The sequence below is a fragment of the Amblyomma americanum genome, chromosome 9 (assembly GCF_052857255.1).
Source record: "Amblyomma americanum isolate KBUSLIRL-KWMA chromosome 9, ASM5285725v1, whole genome shotgun sequence".
In the NCBI taxonomy this organism is placed as follows: Eukaryota; Metazoa; Arthropoda; class Arachnida; order Ixodida; family Ixodidae; genus Amblyomma; species Amblyomma americanum.
Window position 1 is genome coordinate 137,920,253 of NC_135505.1, and position 14,497 is coordinate 137,934,749.

At 44.7% G+C, this 14,497-nt stretch overlaps 1 protein-coding gene across 1 annotated transcript; it reads left to right on the forward strand.

The window, feature by feature from the left end:
* The first annotated feature begins 5,994 nt into the window (after positions 1 to 5,994).
* Positions 5,995 to 14,395, forward strand: LOC144104560 (retinol dehydrogenase 7-like). The gene is made up of 6 exons (XM_077637649.1): positions 5,995 to 6,080; positions 6,149 to 6,361; positions 6,907 to 7,113; positions 10,249 to 10,431; positions 13,113 to 13,245; positions 14,042 to 14,395. Exons 2-6 carry the CDS (start codon positions 6,157 to 6,159, stop codon positions 14,376 to 14,378), a joined length of 1,065 nt encoding a protein of 354 aa, XP_077493775.1. The 5' UTR covers positions 5,995 to 6,080; positions 6,149 to 6,156; the 3' UTR covers positions 14,379 to 14,395.
* The last annotated feature ends 102 nt before the right edge of the window (positions 14,396 to 14,497 follow it).

The window sequence follows — 14,497 nt, forward strand, 5'->3', positions numbered from 1 at the left end:
TCTGCTCTGTCTGCCTAACTCATTGATCATGATGTACAGTTCACCTCCTGAGCGAATCAGCAAGGCAATGTCCTCAGCAAATCGCAGATTATTCAGGTATTCTACATTAACTCTTATCCCCAAATGTTCCCAATTCAGGCCTCGGATTGCCTCCTGCAAACAGGCGGTGAATAGCATTGGCGAGATCGTGTCCCCTTGCCTGACGCCTTTCCTTTTTGAAATTTTATTTCTGACTTTATGGAGGATTATGGTAGCTGTGCAGTTCCTATATATATCTTCCAGCCTTTTGACATAAGGCTCTTCGACACCGTAATTCCGCAATTTCTGTATGACCGCTGACGTTTGCACTGATTCAAATGCTTTCTCGTAATCAATGAAGGCTATATATAGGGGTTGGTTATATTCTGCGCAATTCTCTATCACCTGATTGATAGTCTGAATATGATCTATAGTGGAATAATCTTTACGAAAGCCTGCCTGATCATTTGGTTGATTAAAGTTTAAGGTTGCCTGACTGAATTAGCGACTACATTAGTAAATACCTTGTAGGCATCGGACAGTAAGCTGATCGGTTTGTAGTTTTTCAAGTCCTTGGCGTCTCCTTTTTTATGAATCAAGACTATGTTATGAACCAAGCTTCTGGTACGGTCGAGCTTATAAGGCATTGTGTATACAAGGTGGCTAGTTTTTCTAGTGCAATCGTCCCTCCGTCCTTAAACAGATCTGTTGTTACCTGATCCTCACCAGCTGCTTCTCCCCTTTCCATTGCTCCTAAGGCTTTCTTTCCTTCCTCTTTCGTCACTGGCGGGATGACGCATTGCTGTGCACTACTGTCTCTCTGATTAATGCTCTGATTACTTTCACTACTGTATAGATGCCTTAGGAGATGCCGTATAGAAATAAGCTGCCCAGGCTATGAAAAAATGCAACACTGCTTTCCAAGGTTGCTGTTTGAAACGCGTCGTCTTTGAGGCATTTTTGTGCAAATATAATATAATTGGTTTTTGGGGAAAGGAAATGGCGCAGTATTTGTCTCATATATCGTTGGACACCTGAACCGCGCCGTAAGGGAAGAGATAAAGGAGGGAATGAAAGAAGAAAGGAAGAGAGAGGTGCTGTAGTGGAGGCCTCCGGAATAATTTCGACCACCTGGGGATCTTTAACGTGCACTGACATCACACAGCACACGGGCGCCTTAGCGTTTTTCCTCCATAAAAACGCAGCCGCCGCGGTCGGGTTCGAACCCGGGAACTCCGGATCAGTAGTCGAGCGCCCTAACCATTGAGCCACCGCGGCGGGGCAGTTATTTATTCTGATTTTCTAAATTGTGTTTATGGGGTAAACGGCTCCCAAGAGCCGTCTGGTATCTGCTTAGTTGGCATGGGCGCTTTGCTGCTTGTAGTACTTAATAATTTATTTTCATCATTCACTGCTTTGCCAACCAATTGAGAAATAATTGAAATTATTGCAAATGTACTCAAGAACTCAAGTCAGGTTCAAAAGGCACTGCCCAGCGAGGCATGAAAAGTGCTTATGCATCAGCAAGCACGTTTTTAGATATCAATCGAAGACTACACTTACGCAGTATTACACGGCAGAGCATGTTGTCGATACAACTTCACCCCAAGAGTTACAGGTCAAAGTACAAACCAGACGAACCACTGAGGGCAAAGTTCAGCTGCGCATAGAAAATTTACAGGATTACAAACCAACATCACTGCAGTTAACAGGCTGAGGGTAAGGTTAAAGGAATGGCCGTGGTTCCTACCGTAGCTCAATTTGATTTTGAAAAGAGCAGCACATATATTAATATCATTAGCTTCAAAAGACGATTGCAGTGTAACTAAGGCACTTTTAAAACTCACCTGGTCGAAAGCAAAAGTGACGAAAGCCTATAAGCAAGAGGTTGTCATATGCGTAGAAGTAACCGCACACAACCTGAAATCTGCAATATAGACTACAGCATGATGCCATCTCAACACAAATTCGTTTACACGAGGCTGCAGAGCTACATGCTCAAATGAACGCAAATGCTCATAAAGTATCAAGGCAGATGATTAGCCCCGCCTACTAAACGAGGTTCAGCTAGACGTTACCAAAAGAAGCCCTCCCAACAAAGACCTTTGGGTGATTTTAGTAAGCTCGATGCGCACGGTGAGAAGGTCATTCTCGATGTACCCATCACGGTCCAGGTATGCCCCCTCAAAGTAACATTTGCCAAATATTGCCAGATTATTATTGCCATTCAAAGGCCTTGAAATGTATGCTTTCATGCTCACATCTGGTGTTCCAATGACCTCAGCCTTTTCAGATGTCCTGGTGTGAATGGCAGTGAGTTTTATTCTCTGCTGGAAAGGCCTCTGCAGAAATTCATCAGCTTCACCTATATGGAGTTGAGCGCACAAAACGAGTACCACACTGCTCTCAGCTTTCATTAAGAGCATTCCTGTCGTCAAGTGGTAGCCGTCTAGATATAACCTGCGCCCAATCGCTTGAGGAAGATCTCCCCTCATCGCGTTTACCTTCCATGACGAGTAATTTGCTAAATTATAATATAAACCCTTGGAGCCTTTTCTCATGTGCCACAGGACAGCATCGAGCTTACCCAAGATGTCTTTGCTCGTTTCCGCCGCATCGTATTTAGTTCCGATGCCGTCCACAGAAATGCCTGGAGTCCTGTTTTTTAATTGGGCTTAATGTATTTAAATCTTTGCAGATTGCTCCCTTCACAGCACCTACATCACTGCTAATCAAATCCAGTAGGTCAACTTGCGTAGCAGCCCCCGCACTAAGACGCTCAATAATGGTCGTCATTAGTTTGAGTTGTTCTAAGGCAGCCAATAACTGTTCCCCTCTTTTAACCATGACTGGTTTCTGCCTTCACAGTGCTTATCCATTCCTCGTCATGCTGCCTCAACTCCTTGAAATCCTCTTTTTCAGTGTTGCAGTATGCCAGCTCATGAAGCCGGTCACTTTGTGGGTCAACTAGAATTTCAAGCTCGCTGACGTTTTCCCCGCACAGTCCTTTCGACAATGTCGGATCCGCCCTTCTTCGAGCGTCTGTAGAAGCTTTCAAAGTTCTGTGCATTGCGTGTAATTTGTCTCCCGCCGCATCCACAGGCGCGGATTCTCTCTCCGACGCTTCTGCAATGAAGCTGACAAACGAGCCACGATCCCCCCTGATTCCGGAGCCCTCCACTACGGAACCTCTTCTTCTTTTCTTCTTTCACTCCCTCCATTATCCCTTTCCTTACGGCGTGGTTTAGGTGTCCAACGATATATGAGACAGATACTGCGCCATTTCCTTCCCCCCAAAAACCAATTCTTATTATTAGCCACGGTCCCCAAGGTCGGTGAAATTGGCGTGAGGCTTTCCGGCTGTGCTGGCTCTTTTTATTACGTAATGTGAGGCCAATTCAGGGACAAATGCTAGTGAGGATAGGGTCGAAGCACCTTCGTAGGTTGCAAAGATTTAATTGGGCCGTTTATATTTGAAGTGAATACCGGGTTAACTTCGTCGGATTCTGCAGAGGAGTGTTTTGTGGGTGTATATATAGAGAGAAAAACAGAATGAACGGAAAGGCAGGGAGGTCCATTAGGCGATGCCCAGTAGGCTACTATACACGTTGGGGAAGGGGGGGGGGGGGGTAAATTGAAAAAAAATAAAGATTGGCAACGAAATGAGTTAATTACAAATCCATGTGGATAGCTCAAGCACACTCAAGGACATTTCAAGCTCAAAGCTTATATGCGGCAACTCAACCCCGAGTCCTTTAAGAGGTTTAGGAGCGCCTTCACCGGTTTCCTTTGCAATGAAAGTTTTTACCTAGGTCCCAGAATCTTAGTTTGTGTGAGAGGAAGAGAGTGCAAGCGGCGTAATGTATCAGCCAGCAAGGCATGCTCTCCTTCAAAGCGAGGCGGTCACAGAGCAGGTGGCTCAGCGTTTCATAGCAACTTCACTGCTCACACGCTGAAGAGTCTGCCATTGTGATGAGACGGGAATAGGCGTTTGTGGACGCCACTCTCAGCCACAGGCGGCACGACAGCGTAGTATCACAGGGGGGGGAGGCCGAATCTTGCTCGATGTTGAAGGGTGTAATTGTATAGTTTGTCTTGAAAATAGAGGTCAATTTTTCAAAGAACTGAAGTCTTGTTTGCAGTGCATAAATATTGGAGATTAAATAACGAGATAAGCCTAACCACTTCACCTTTTAGAAACAAATCTGCGTCATGAAAATCACATCAACGTGTCATGTATATGAGGCGCTCTTATATTTGTTCCGGCACAATACACATGCCAAAATCAAAAATGGATCATTTATGGGAGAGGATCAGTTTGGCAGAATAGAAACTGGACAGAACGCCTTAGGTCGCCGCGGCTATAAAAACTTCCTGGTTTCCGCTTGGAACGCATTAACACCAAGATTAGCAAAGGTCAGAACTGCTTATCGTGTTCGTGCAATGCAAGGAAAGGTCTTCGTGCAGCAAGGAAAATAACAGAACGGCTGTTCGTGCTGTGCGAGACAGTGCCGATCGTTCTTTTTTTTTTTCCCTGGCAGAGCATGAGTGAAACCGGTATAAGTCGTGACGCTAATGCGGCACCCCCAATCGACGCCCAAGCTATCCTGTATACATACGCGGCCACGTGAAACGCACGATATGTTCCTATCTACGATCCAGATCACACGCCGCTGCCTTGAGATCCGATGCTGTAAGGAAGTTGAAACCGCATTCCCCGGTAAGGGAGAAAGGCGCGAGCACCGCATTCACCGTTGCCCGAAGGCGTACGAAACGATATTCACCGCAGGGCCCTTGGCCTCACGCATAAGCTGTCGGAAAACGCTGTCACGTAAGCACCTTAAGTTTGCAGCTGCTTGTCGGGTATCGGCAAGTGACGATGCCAATTGTGCTGACGCCATACCCGACAAGTTGTCGGGTACGTCGGACGTTCAAACGAGAGCGATCGTGAGCGGAGTTTGGTGAAGCTTTCACGGTGAATCTGCGCAGCGGTGAAGTCGATGCCAAATGCTATAGGATCTAAAAGGCGAGTTTTTTTTTCGTGGTAAGCTGTTTCTACTAACCGCATTGAAGTGATAGATTTTATCTGCCTCAGTGGTTAGCTAGGGCGCTCGGCTACTCAGCCGAACGACCAGGTCGAAATACCGGCGACAGAGGCGGCCGCGTTTCAATGGAGATGAGCGCAAAAGCGATTTCAGTGCCCGTTGAAGATCCCCAGGTGGTCCATATTAATATGTAGCCCTTCACTATGGCTTTCTTCATAGACCATGCGTAGCTTCCGGGCGTTAAATGACTACATTTAAAACTGCTTACAATTTAGTGTTGTCTGTAATGGTTGCTGTAATGGTTGCTTTAATGGTTGTTGTTACAGATACTAATTTTATGTTCCTGAAGGCAATCCCTTTAGTTTCTAATGTTGCCTTCCGACTTTCGCTTATCGTGAAGTAATGGAGTAATTACTAATTGTAATTCACTCCAGCGCAAATTACGACTATGAAGGAAACCTATGCAGCTTTCACAGAAACTTCTTGAATTGAGAACAATTATTTACAGTAATGGGATCGTATTTGGGGCCAACTAAGTTAACCAGGGCGGCTAATAGATGGCATGGCGAAGTCTAACTTGAAGTAAGAACTGTGTTCCCACTTCGTATTGTATCTGGTCCATGTTATGGGATTTCCCTGAGCAAATGGAACAGGCACGGATCAGGAACTATTATATGCTACATGGCAACCTGAGGACACTTCGAGCCTGCTGTCCGGCATGCAGAACTAAATTGTCGCTTGATGGTTGTTTCCCGTACTAAACTGCCCCCAACCCCATATCTATTGCAATTCAGGCGAGGCATATCAGTTCCTCGTGGACTGCCAAAAAAATACAGAAAAAAAAAACGTCTCCAGTTTTTCTATTCTTGAGAACAGAGCAGATAACCTGCTATCTTGCAATCCAAGCGAAAAGATACGAGCCCGCGGAGGCTTGACACAACGTACCGAAGAGTCCAGTGTCTCCATTCACGCTAAGGGTGCAGCCGGCCACAGGTCTTCATCGTAGAGCGGTGTACAGTTGCGTGATTTTTAATTATTTTATTTTGGAAAAGCAGTAACAAAAATTGTGCCGCATTGTCCTGTAGGAAGCATCATGAGGACGATATGGATACTGTTCTTGGCGCTGATCCTGCCTGTCTGGAAGCTATGGAGACTGGTGCCTTTGCTAACTGAAGTGGCCGTCTACTTTGGATCGTGGTGCCTGGTGCTGGTGGCGAGCTACTGGCTGGCGCGATTCCTGTCGTCGAAGCTGCCCATGAAACTGATTGATGCCGAAGGCAAGGCAGTGCTGGTGACAGGTTAGTGGATTTCCTTTCTTTTTCAGCTAAATAGAATGGAAATTATGCTACTGCAGGCTAAGTACCGAAATCTTATAAAAGTAATTTACTAAGTCTACATTCATATACTACTTATTAATTTTATTAATGTAAGGTAATCAAAGCAATCGGGGTGCCGAAATAGAATGCAGGCTGGGGTCGCATATTTAACAATACTTTCTCCACTAAATTCTATTTTTAGGACCTCGCTGCCATTAAGCTGTTTCATGCTCTTTGTATACTTTTTATTTCTTTTATTTGTGTTGGGATCGAATTTGCATCGGTTAATGCCCTGTGCACATTCTGCTCTGCGCACATTCTGCTTTGTGCACATACGGCTCTGCGCAGCACATACAGCTCTGCGCACATCGCAGGCAATTTTGTTTTTACAGTTGAGTGTAGTGAAAGCGGCCAGCTAAAAAGAGAAACATGTGCGGCGCACTCTGTCGGGAATTTTTTTTTTATCATAAAGCTGACAGATCCTTAATCTCATTTTGGCTGACAATGGCCTTCTAATCTCTCGCAAGGCTGCGACACTGGGTTCGGAAACCGGCTAGCCAAAAGGCTTTCCCGAGAAGGCTTTTTTGTGTACGCCGGTTGCCTGAACGCCGCCAGCAACGAAGCCCGCCAGCTGTCCAAGGAGCCGAACGTTCACGTACTTCAGCTAGATGTCACCAAGGAAGACCAGATGGACGAGGCCCTCGTCTCTGTGAAGAACACCCTCGGGTCGAGAGGTGCGTGTGTTTGAAATCTTCATTTCACTCGCAGTGTAGCCCAAATCACAGAGTTGAGAAAGAAAACGTAATTTCTGCCTCTTTCCAGCACCCATTTACAAAAGAGCGTTAGCTCGTACTCATCACGTTTCTCCATTTATTGGGTTCTGCTACCACCTCCCTTCGGCGTGAAATTTTTTTAGTCCAAGGAATTTAAGATAGCGGCCCCCATGGTAAACCGATATAGCAACCCAATTGGTGATCGACTGGTCACGTAATTAGTATATCGAATTGGTGATTGATTGGTGACGTCACTGATATATCCGAGACGGTCGCCAATTGAAGACGTCACCGATAAATTTAAGATGGCGGCCGCCATAGAAAATCAATAGCAACACAATTGGTGATTCATCGGTGACGTCACTGATATATCCAGTATGTGAATCCATGAACAACGACGAAAGTGTCATGGACGAAGACAGTTCGTGTAACCATCCAAGTAAAGAATTTGATGAAGGTGCCAGTGAAGAAAATGTTAAGCAGTGATTTGTGTCATAGTTGGTTGCAATATGTACAAGTGAAATGCTTGAGATTATGTTTATCATATGGGAGAATAAACGTAAAAATTCGTATTTTCATTGGTGTACCTCACTTTAATCTCGTTCAAATCAATTCTAGTAATCTAAACAGCTAACCCTCGTTACTTCAACGTCTTCGAGATGGGGGCGGCATCATTTTCTTGTTTCCATCAAAAGCAAATAATGTTGCGTCTAAAAAATACATTAAGACCTCAAGAAACTTAAAGGTTCACTTTCAAGTACAAACTACCACCCTTTTATTTTTAATAGGTATGTCCAAAACCACAGGGGTTAAATATAGTAGCATCGAAATGATAGCAATTTTAAGTTAAACGCCAGAGAGATCATGGCATAAGTTCATGTTTCGATCATGAGCATTGATGTAGAAGTTAAGGGGAAAACAATTTTTTTAACAGGTCGAAAAATCAGTGCGTATAAAAATGGCGGCCAACTTGCTAGACAGCTCACTATTTTTTTAACTGTTATTTATCGTGTACGGTCAATGGCACGAAACTACAGCCTATTTGTGACATGAATGATGCTAAATTCACACGAAGCCGAGAAATCAATCCTAGGTGCAGCCCAGTTTCAAAAAAACCTCAGGTAACTGTACACACAGGTGTGTACAGAGCGCATTCAAGGGTTAAACCAGTTGCTTCTGACCGCCACTGGAGCAAATAAGTTTGTTATTTTCATTACCATGTTACCTTACCTTTTCCTGCATCTTTCTTTGACCACCTTTCACTCCCGAAACCCTCCCCGAACACGCAGTAGTATTTGAGCTCTTTTTATTTTATTTTTATTTATTTGAAAATACTGCAGCCCCATTCCAGGGGCTATAGCAGGAGTGGTTACAGATATCATGCGGTACAGTTGCACGCATAAAGGGGTACATGGCAAAATGTGAAACAAACGCTGCATACAACATCATATAATGCTACGTCTCAATTTCGGACGCAAAATCAGACACAGAAAAGGCACGTATATTTCCATTTAAAGAGTTCCAACTCTCCACGGTACGCGGAAAAAACTGTATTTGAAAGCGTTAGTACGGGCAAAAAAGGGTTGGATATTAAGATCGTGATGGCTCCTGGTTAGAGATGGTTTTGAAAACGTGATATGCTTACTCTCTGAGAGGCAATTAGCAGAATGCACTATTGAGTGAAGAAGTTTTAAGGACTCAGTTTTCCGGCGGGATGCGAGCGGACTTAAGTTTAAGGAAGATATCGCAGATGAGGGTGAAAGATGAAAGTCGTAGCGGCGAAAAATAAATCTTACAGCTTTTCGTTGTACAGATTCTATTTGATCAATTTCACATTGCTTATATGGATTCCAAACATTGGAAGCGTATTCAAGAATAGGGCGAATTAGGGTTTTATACATGACCAATTTCGTCTCTTTAGGAGCGTCCCGTACTGTGCGCCTCAAGTAACCTACCTTTTTAAGAGCTTTAGCTGTGATATGATCGATGTGTTTTGACCATGACATATTGTGTGAAAAAACAACGCCAAGATATTTATATTCATGTACCCTTTGCAGGGATGAATAATCGTAATTAGAAGGGCATGAATAATTGTAATTAGAAGGGCATAGGCGGTTGGAGAAAGACATGATAACTGTTTTGCTGAAGTTGATTTTCATCTGCCACGTATTGCACCAATCACATACCAAAAGACTCATTCAGAAGGAAGTGATCACTGACAGAGTTAATAGTGGGGTACAATACACAATCATCGGCGTATAGACGGATCTTTGAGGTTATACTGTCAGGCAAATCATTAATATAAAGTAAAAACAACAAAGGGCCAAGGACAGAGCTTTGGGGAACACCTGAGGTTACGTCAGCTTTCGAAGAATCGACGGAATTAAAGCGAACAGACTGGGAGCGGTGCGAGAGGAAATCGGCAATCCAGTCAACGAGTTGAGAGTATGTTGAGTTGAGATATGTATGAGAAGAAGATGCATTTCATTAATGAGAGTATCTGTTTCTCTCTCTCTCTCCCTCATAGAATTACAATCTACAAAAGGGTTGTTTTAGTTTCTGCATTTATTCACCTTCATCAGCGCTCATGTCAACAGTCCTTTTAAGCAACAAACAATTTCTAAGTGCCATCTTCACTATCATTTTTCTGTTTGCCGAATAAAATTAAATTGCTCTTCGAACACGGCCCTCCTAGAAAAAATACAGGAGGCGTCAGCATAAGTCATAATGGACAGACGATGTTCAGAGCTGTCCAATATTTGCTCATAGAACCGAACGTGAATCTAGAATGGTTTCGACGAAGCCTCTTAGTGAACATAAACCTTGTGCATTGAATAACTTTTCAATAACTTTTTAATAATATTTTCACTGATTTCGCCATTCTTATTGCATACAGAAGTGATAAAAGGAATTAGCATTTCACACAATTTCGTGTGCGGTATTCGCACATCACGATTTACGATAAAAAATTTCTGAGACCGAGTTGCGCAGCCTTGCTTTCTTCATTTCGTCAAAAAAAGCGCACAAGATGGTCATTGGTTCCTGCTTTCTAATCTGCAATGCTAACTAGGCTTAATATTATTTTCATTGGCGCAGTCCTTTGGGCGGTGGTCGCAAACGCCGGTGTTCCAAGCCTGGGATTGGTCGAATGGTTAAGCATGGCTCGAATCCGACACGTCTTCGATGTGAACGTGTTCGGAGTGGTCAGCGTGTCCAAAAAGTTCCTTCCACTCCTCAGGAAGTCCAAAGGCCGCCTCGTTCTTGTCGCCAGCGCTCTTGGTAAGTTGGGCTCGCGTGGTTTGGTGGTAGAGAATTTTTTATTTTCTTGCGATGAAATGGTAATGCCTGGCCGCGACCAGAGCAGACCGGTGACCTCCTGATACTCTATTATGTCAACCATCAGGTCTCAAGCTAAACTAGCCGCCGCGTTGGCTCAGTGGTCATGGTGCTCGGCTGCTGAATCGGAAGATGAGGGTTCGATCCCGGCCGCAGCGTTATAATTTCGATGAAGACCAAAAACTACAGGCCCGAGTACTGTGCGATGTCAGTGCACGCTAAAGAGCCTTTAGTGGTCGAAATTATCCAGAGCCCTTCACTGCAGTATCAATCACAGCCTGAGTCGCTATGGGACGTTAGACCCCATAATAATAATAATTGGTTTTTGGGGAAAGGAAATGGCGCAGTATCTGTTTCATATATCGTTGGACACCTGAACCGCGCCGTAAGGGAAGGGATAAGGGAGGGAGTGAAAGACGAAAGGAAGAGAGAGGTGCCGTAGTGGAGGGCTCCGGAATAATTTCGACCACCTGGGGATCTTTAACGTGCACTGACATCGCACAGCACACGGGCGCAGTAGCGTTTTTCCTCCATAAAAACGCAGCCGCCGCGGTCGGGTTCGAACCCGGGAACTCCGGATCAGTAGTCGAGCGCCATGAAACCTAAACCACGCGAAACTTCCCATATCATGACGTTCATTTCACTCCAAGAAAAAAAAATTCCTTCGCTCTCTTATACACTTTGTTTCAGTTCCTCCTTTTCAAAAACTTTTCAATTAGAGCTTGATGATATCAATGTCGAAGCGATGAAAATAAGAATGACTTCACTAGAGAGTTAGCAGTCACGCATATTATGAACCTTGTGAGAGCTGTCATTCGATCGATTATTTCGGGCATTGTATGGTGTCGGTGGTGCTCATCTAGCGTATCTTTACGTTTAGTGCACCAGCTTGCCTCAAGGAAAGACGTTTCCCATATGGGAAAATTCAGAAGGCGATGAATTTGCTTTGAAATTATGAAGGGCCCGCGCCGCTGGTGTGGTTTGTGACCCCGCTGCGTAACAAATATTCGCTGCTTACAATATCACAAAAAACATGGCCATCTTAGAAGATGAAGTACTGTTCTTTCGTTGACAGAGCACCAGGCAACTTACCACGCATTGTTTTTTTCCTGGCTGTTCTCAAGAGAAAGATAAGAATCAACACGATAGAAAGAACGAAGCGCGTTTGACACAAGTTCAGTTTCACGTTTTTCCTTCCTTCTGTGCTGCTGTTTTTATGTTTCCCTCTTATAAGCATGTTCTAAAAAGCACATTTAAGCATCTTGATTAACTCTCTTCCTCATTTCGTGCCTGCTATTTATAGAAGCAAGTCTAACAGAATCATAATGGCATGACTGCAGGTATGACAGTGCGGCAGCATATATCGGACAAAAATGTCACACCAATACGCATATACCTTAAAAACGACTGACAGAACCGAGCGATCAATATCCTGAGCAGTCAGGTCCGTAGTCCTGAAATGGTTCTTAGCGGAACCAAATGTCCCTTGTTCTTAAATCATCAATTGTTTGTCACTTTCTTCGTAATGTGTCGCAGTGTCCGGATATTTCGAGGTAATGTTGCTGTAGTGTGAAATTTGCAGCGAAATAATTTACTACACGTATGGGGGCTGACGATGAATCGAAGTTTGGTACCGAAATAAAATGAGTAATTAACAACTTATAAATAATGTTTTGCACGTGGGGACTGGTGCTACGGCCGAGGTAAAGGAGTTCACACTCTTTCAGACACGACCTTTTAAAGGAGTTCACACATTTTGCGCCGCAGCTAATCCCTACTCTTCTTTATCGGAGGAGGCAGCTGTACCCAAATTACAGCACATTCATTTTAATTCTCAATTGAATTGAAACTGAAATTTATTCTGCAACAACAAAATCATGTTAAGGGGAGGCCGAGTAAAAGATGTAAGGATAGCTTGAACAACAATGAACTGACCCCCTAGCACACAACGCAATACAGCGGCATGCGGCTAAGGGAGCACGAATAATCATTTGAAAACATGTCAGTGTTGCATCACGTGAGAATTTAAGATACACAAAGCATGTGTAGGTGAAAGCGTAATGAATAGCACGATGAGATGCCGAAACAGGCATCATAGCATATTGTCACGAAGTGGTGACTGCGGTCCGGAAAGCAGAAAGGCTGCGAATATGGTGTCTAAACAAAACTCTTTATTTGGGCTGACTTGCGCCCACAATGGTCTCAATCACTCGGGGCGGCGTAGCAACCAGCGTGCTCGGCGGTCGTCGAACAGAATGTCCGCCGCTGTCCGCCGTGCTCAATTTAAAGCTCTTAGCGAACTTTCGCGATAAACCATGAAAAGTTACTGCAATATTCTGGAACAACGTAGAATCAGCTCTGCCTGGCTGCGATCAATCGAGATAAACCTGGTAGCGTCTTGAGTCGCAAACAAAGCGATAAAGCGGCTTTATCGGCTCCTGTGTCGACTAGAGTGGTTAGTCACCTCATTATCGGAAGAGAACTTTGATTTACTCTTTTTTAAACTTTTGCACTAGTGTTGGCTTTATCGTGCTTTTGAGTAGAGATGAGTGATACCACATGTAAAGGGCTGTATTCTACAAAGACCCATGCCAAGGTTTTTCCAATGGCGTGAACGAACACAGGTCGTAACACCATACCAATTTGCGTCCCATACTGCATGAGCAAGCACGCCGTCATCTCGCTGGCCGACGGACTGCGAATGGAGTGCCGTGACAAGGGCGTACATGTCGCCACCATCGAGCCCACTGCTTACAGGTGAGGTGCTGTCCTCGCGCCTCTTTCTCAACGTTTCAAGCACGAGTGAATAAGAAAACTCCCAGGATTTTTACATTCACTGGGGCGATGATGTGATGGGGGCAACTGCCAGGCTGACTTAAATCACGTGTCCAGGTGCGGAACATCCCCAATAGCGACCCACTCGTCGACCCACATAGCTGTACAAAGGGCTGCATAATCCACACGACCGCATTAGTCCCATGGACTCATGGTTTTCTAGCTGAAAATTTATTGATACAACAACAGGTGTATCTTACCGGTACTCGCCTAAGGGGCAGAAACCTAGAAGCTAACCAAACGGGTACAGATTAAGTTAAGGACAACGCAGCGAGTTATGGAAAGAAAAATGATAGGTGTAACGTTAAGAGACCGGAAGAGGGAAGACTGGGCGAGGGAACACACGGGTGTTAATGACATCTTAGTCGAAATCGACGGGAAGAAATGGCTCGGGCAAGGTATGTAATGCGAGGGCAAGATAACCGCTGGTTCTTAAGGATAACGGAGTGGATTCCAAGAGAATGCAAGCAAAGCAAGGGGCGGCAGAAATTTAGATAGGCGGATGAGGTTAAAAAGTTTGCAGGCATAGGGTGGGCGCAGCAGTCAAAGGACAGCGTTTATTGGAGAGACATGGGAGAGTCATTTGCCCCGCATTAGGTTTAATCAGCCTGATGATCATGATGTTAATTTATTGATGCAGGCAAACTCCAACTTTTACTCGGAGGCGTGTGCTAAGACTGTCATTCTGTTTCCTCTCTTCGGCGCGCGAACGCAACAGGACTCCCATCATGAAAGACGTCGGCCGCATGGAAGTGCTCCGGGAGCAAATGAGCCATCTTCCGCCAGACGTGCTAGAAGAATACAGCGAGAGTGAAGTCGAGGAGTGGATGAAGACAGGCAAAGCACTCTTAGATTTGACAGCCCGCGACAACATCAACGAAGTTGTCGACCAGATGATGCTCGCTGTCAGGGAGTCACAGCCGAAGCCAAATTACTCCGCCTGGGGCCCACTGGACCCAGCCGTCTACTTTTTTGCCCGGACAGCTCCTGCAGAGCTTATGGATGCCGGGTATCTTCTTTTAAGGAAGATTGCAAAACGCGTGTGGAAAAATTGAAGACTGGATGTCTGATAGATTTGCTTTTTCATAGGCGACTGAAATATTGTTTCCTCAAGAGATACTTACAGTCGCTTCCATACAGCACCTTCGTCGTACGTCAACCATAAGCAATGCTT

What these genes read in the sequence shown, in the direction of transcription:
- LOC144104560 (XM_077637649.1), top strand. Translation starts at nt 6,157, where the DNA reads ATGAGGACGATATGGATACTGTTCTTGGCGCTGATCCTGCCTGTCTGG. An exon ending in GAACACCCTCGGGTCGAGAG is followed by an intron (nt 7,114 to 10,248) that starts GTGCGTGTGTTT and finishes TCATTGGCGCAG; the next exon opens with TCCTTTGGGCGGTGGTCGCA. An exon ending in TCTTGTCGCCAGCGCTCTTG is followed by an intron (nt 10,432 to 13,112) that starts GTAAGTTGGGCT and finishes GAACGAACACAG; the next exon opens with GTCGTAACACCATACCAATT.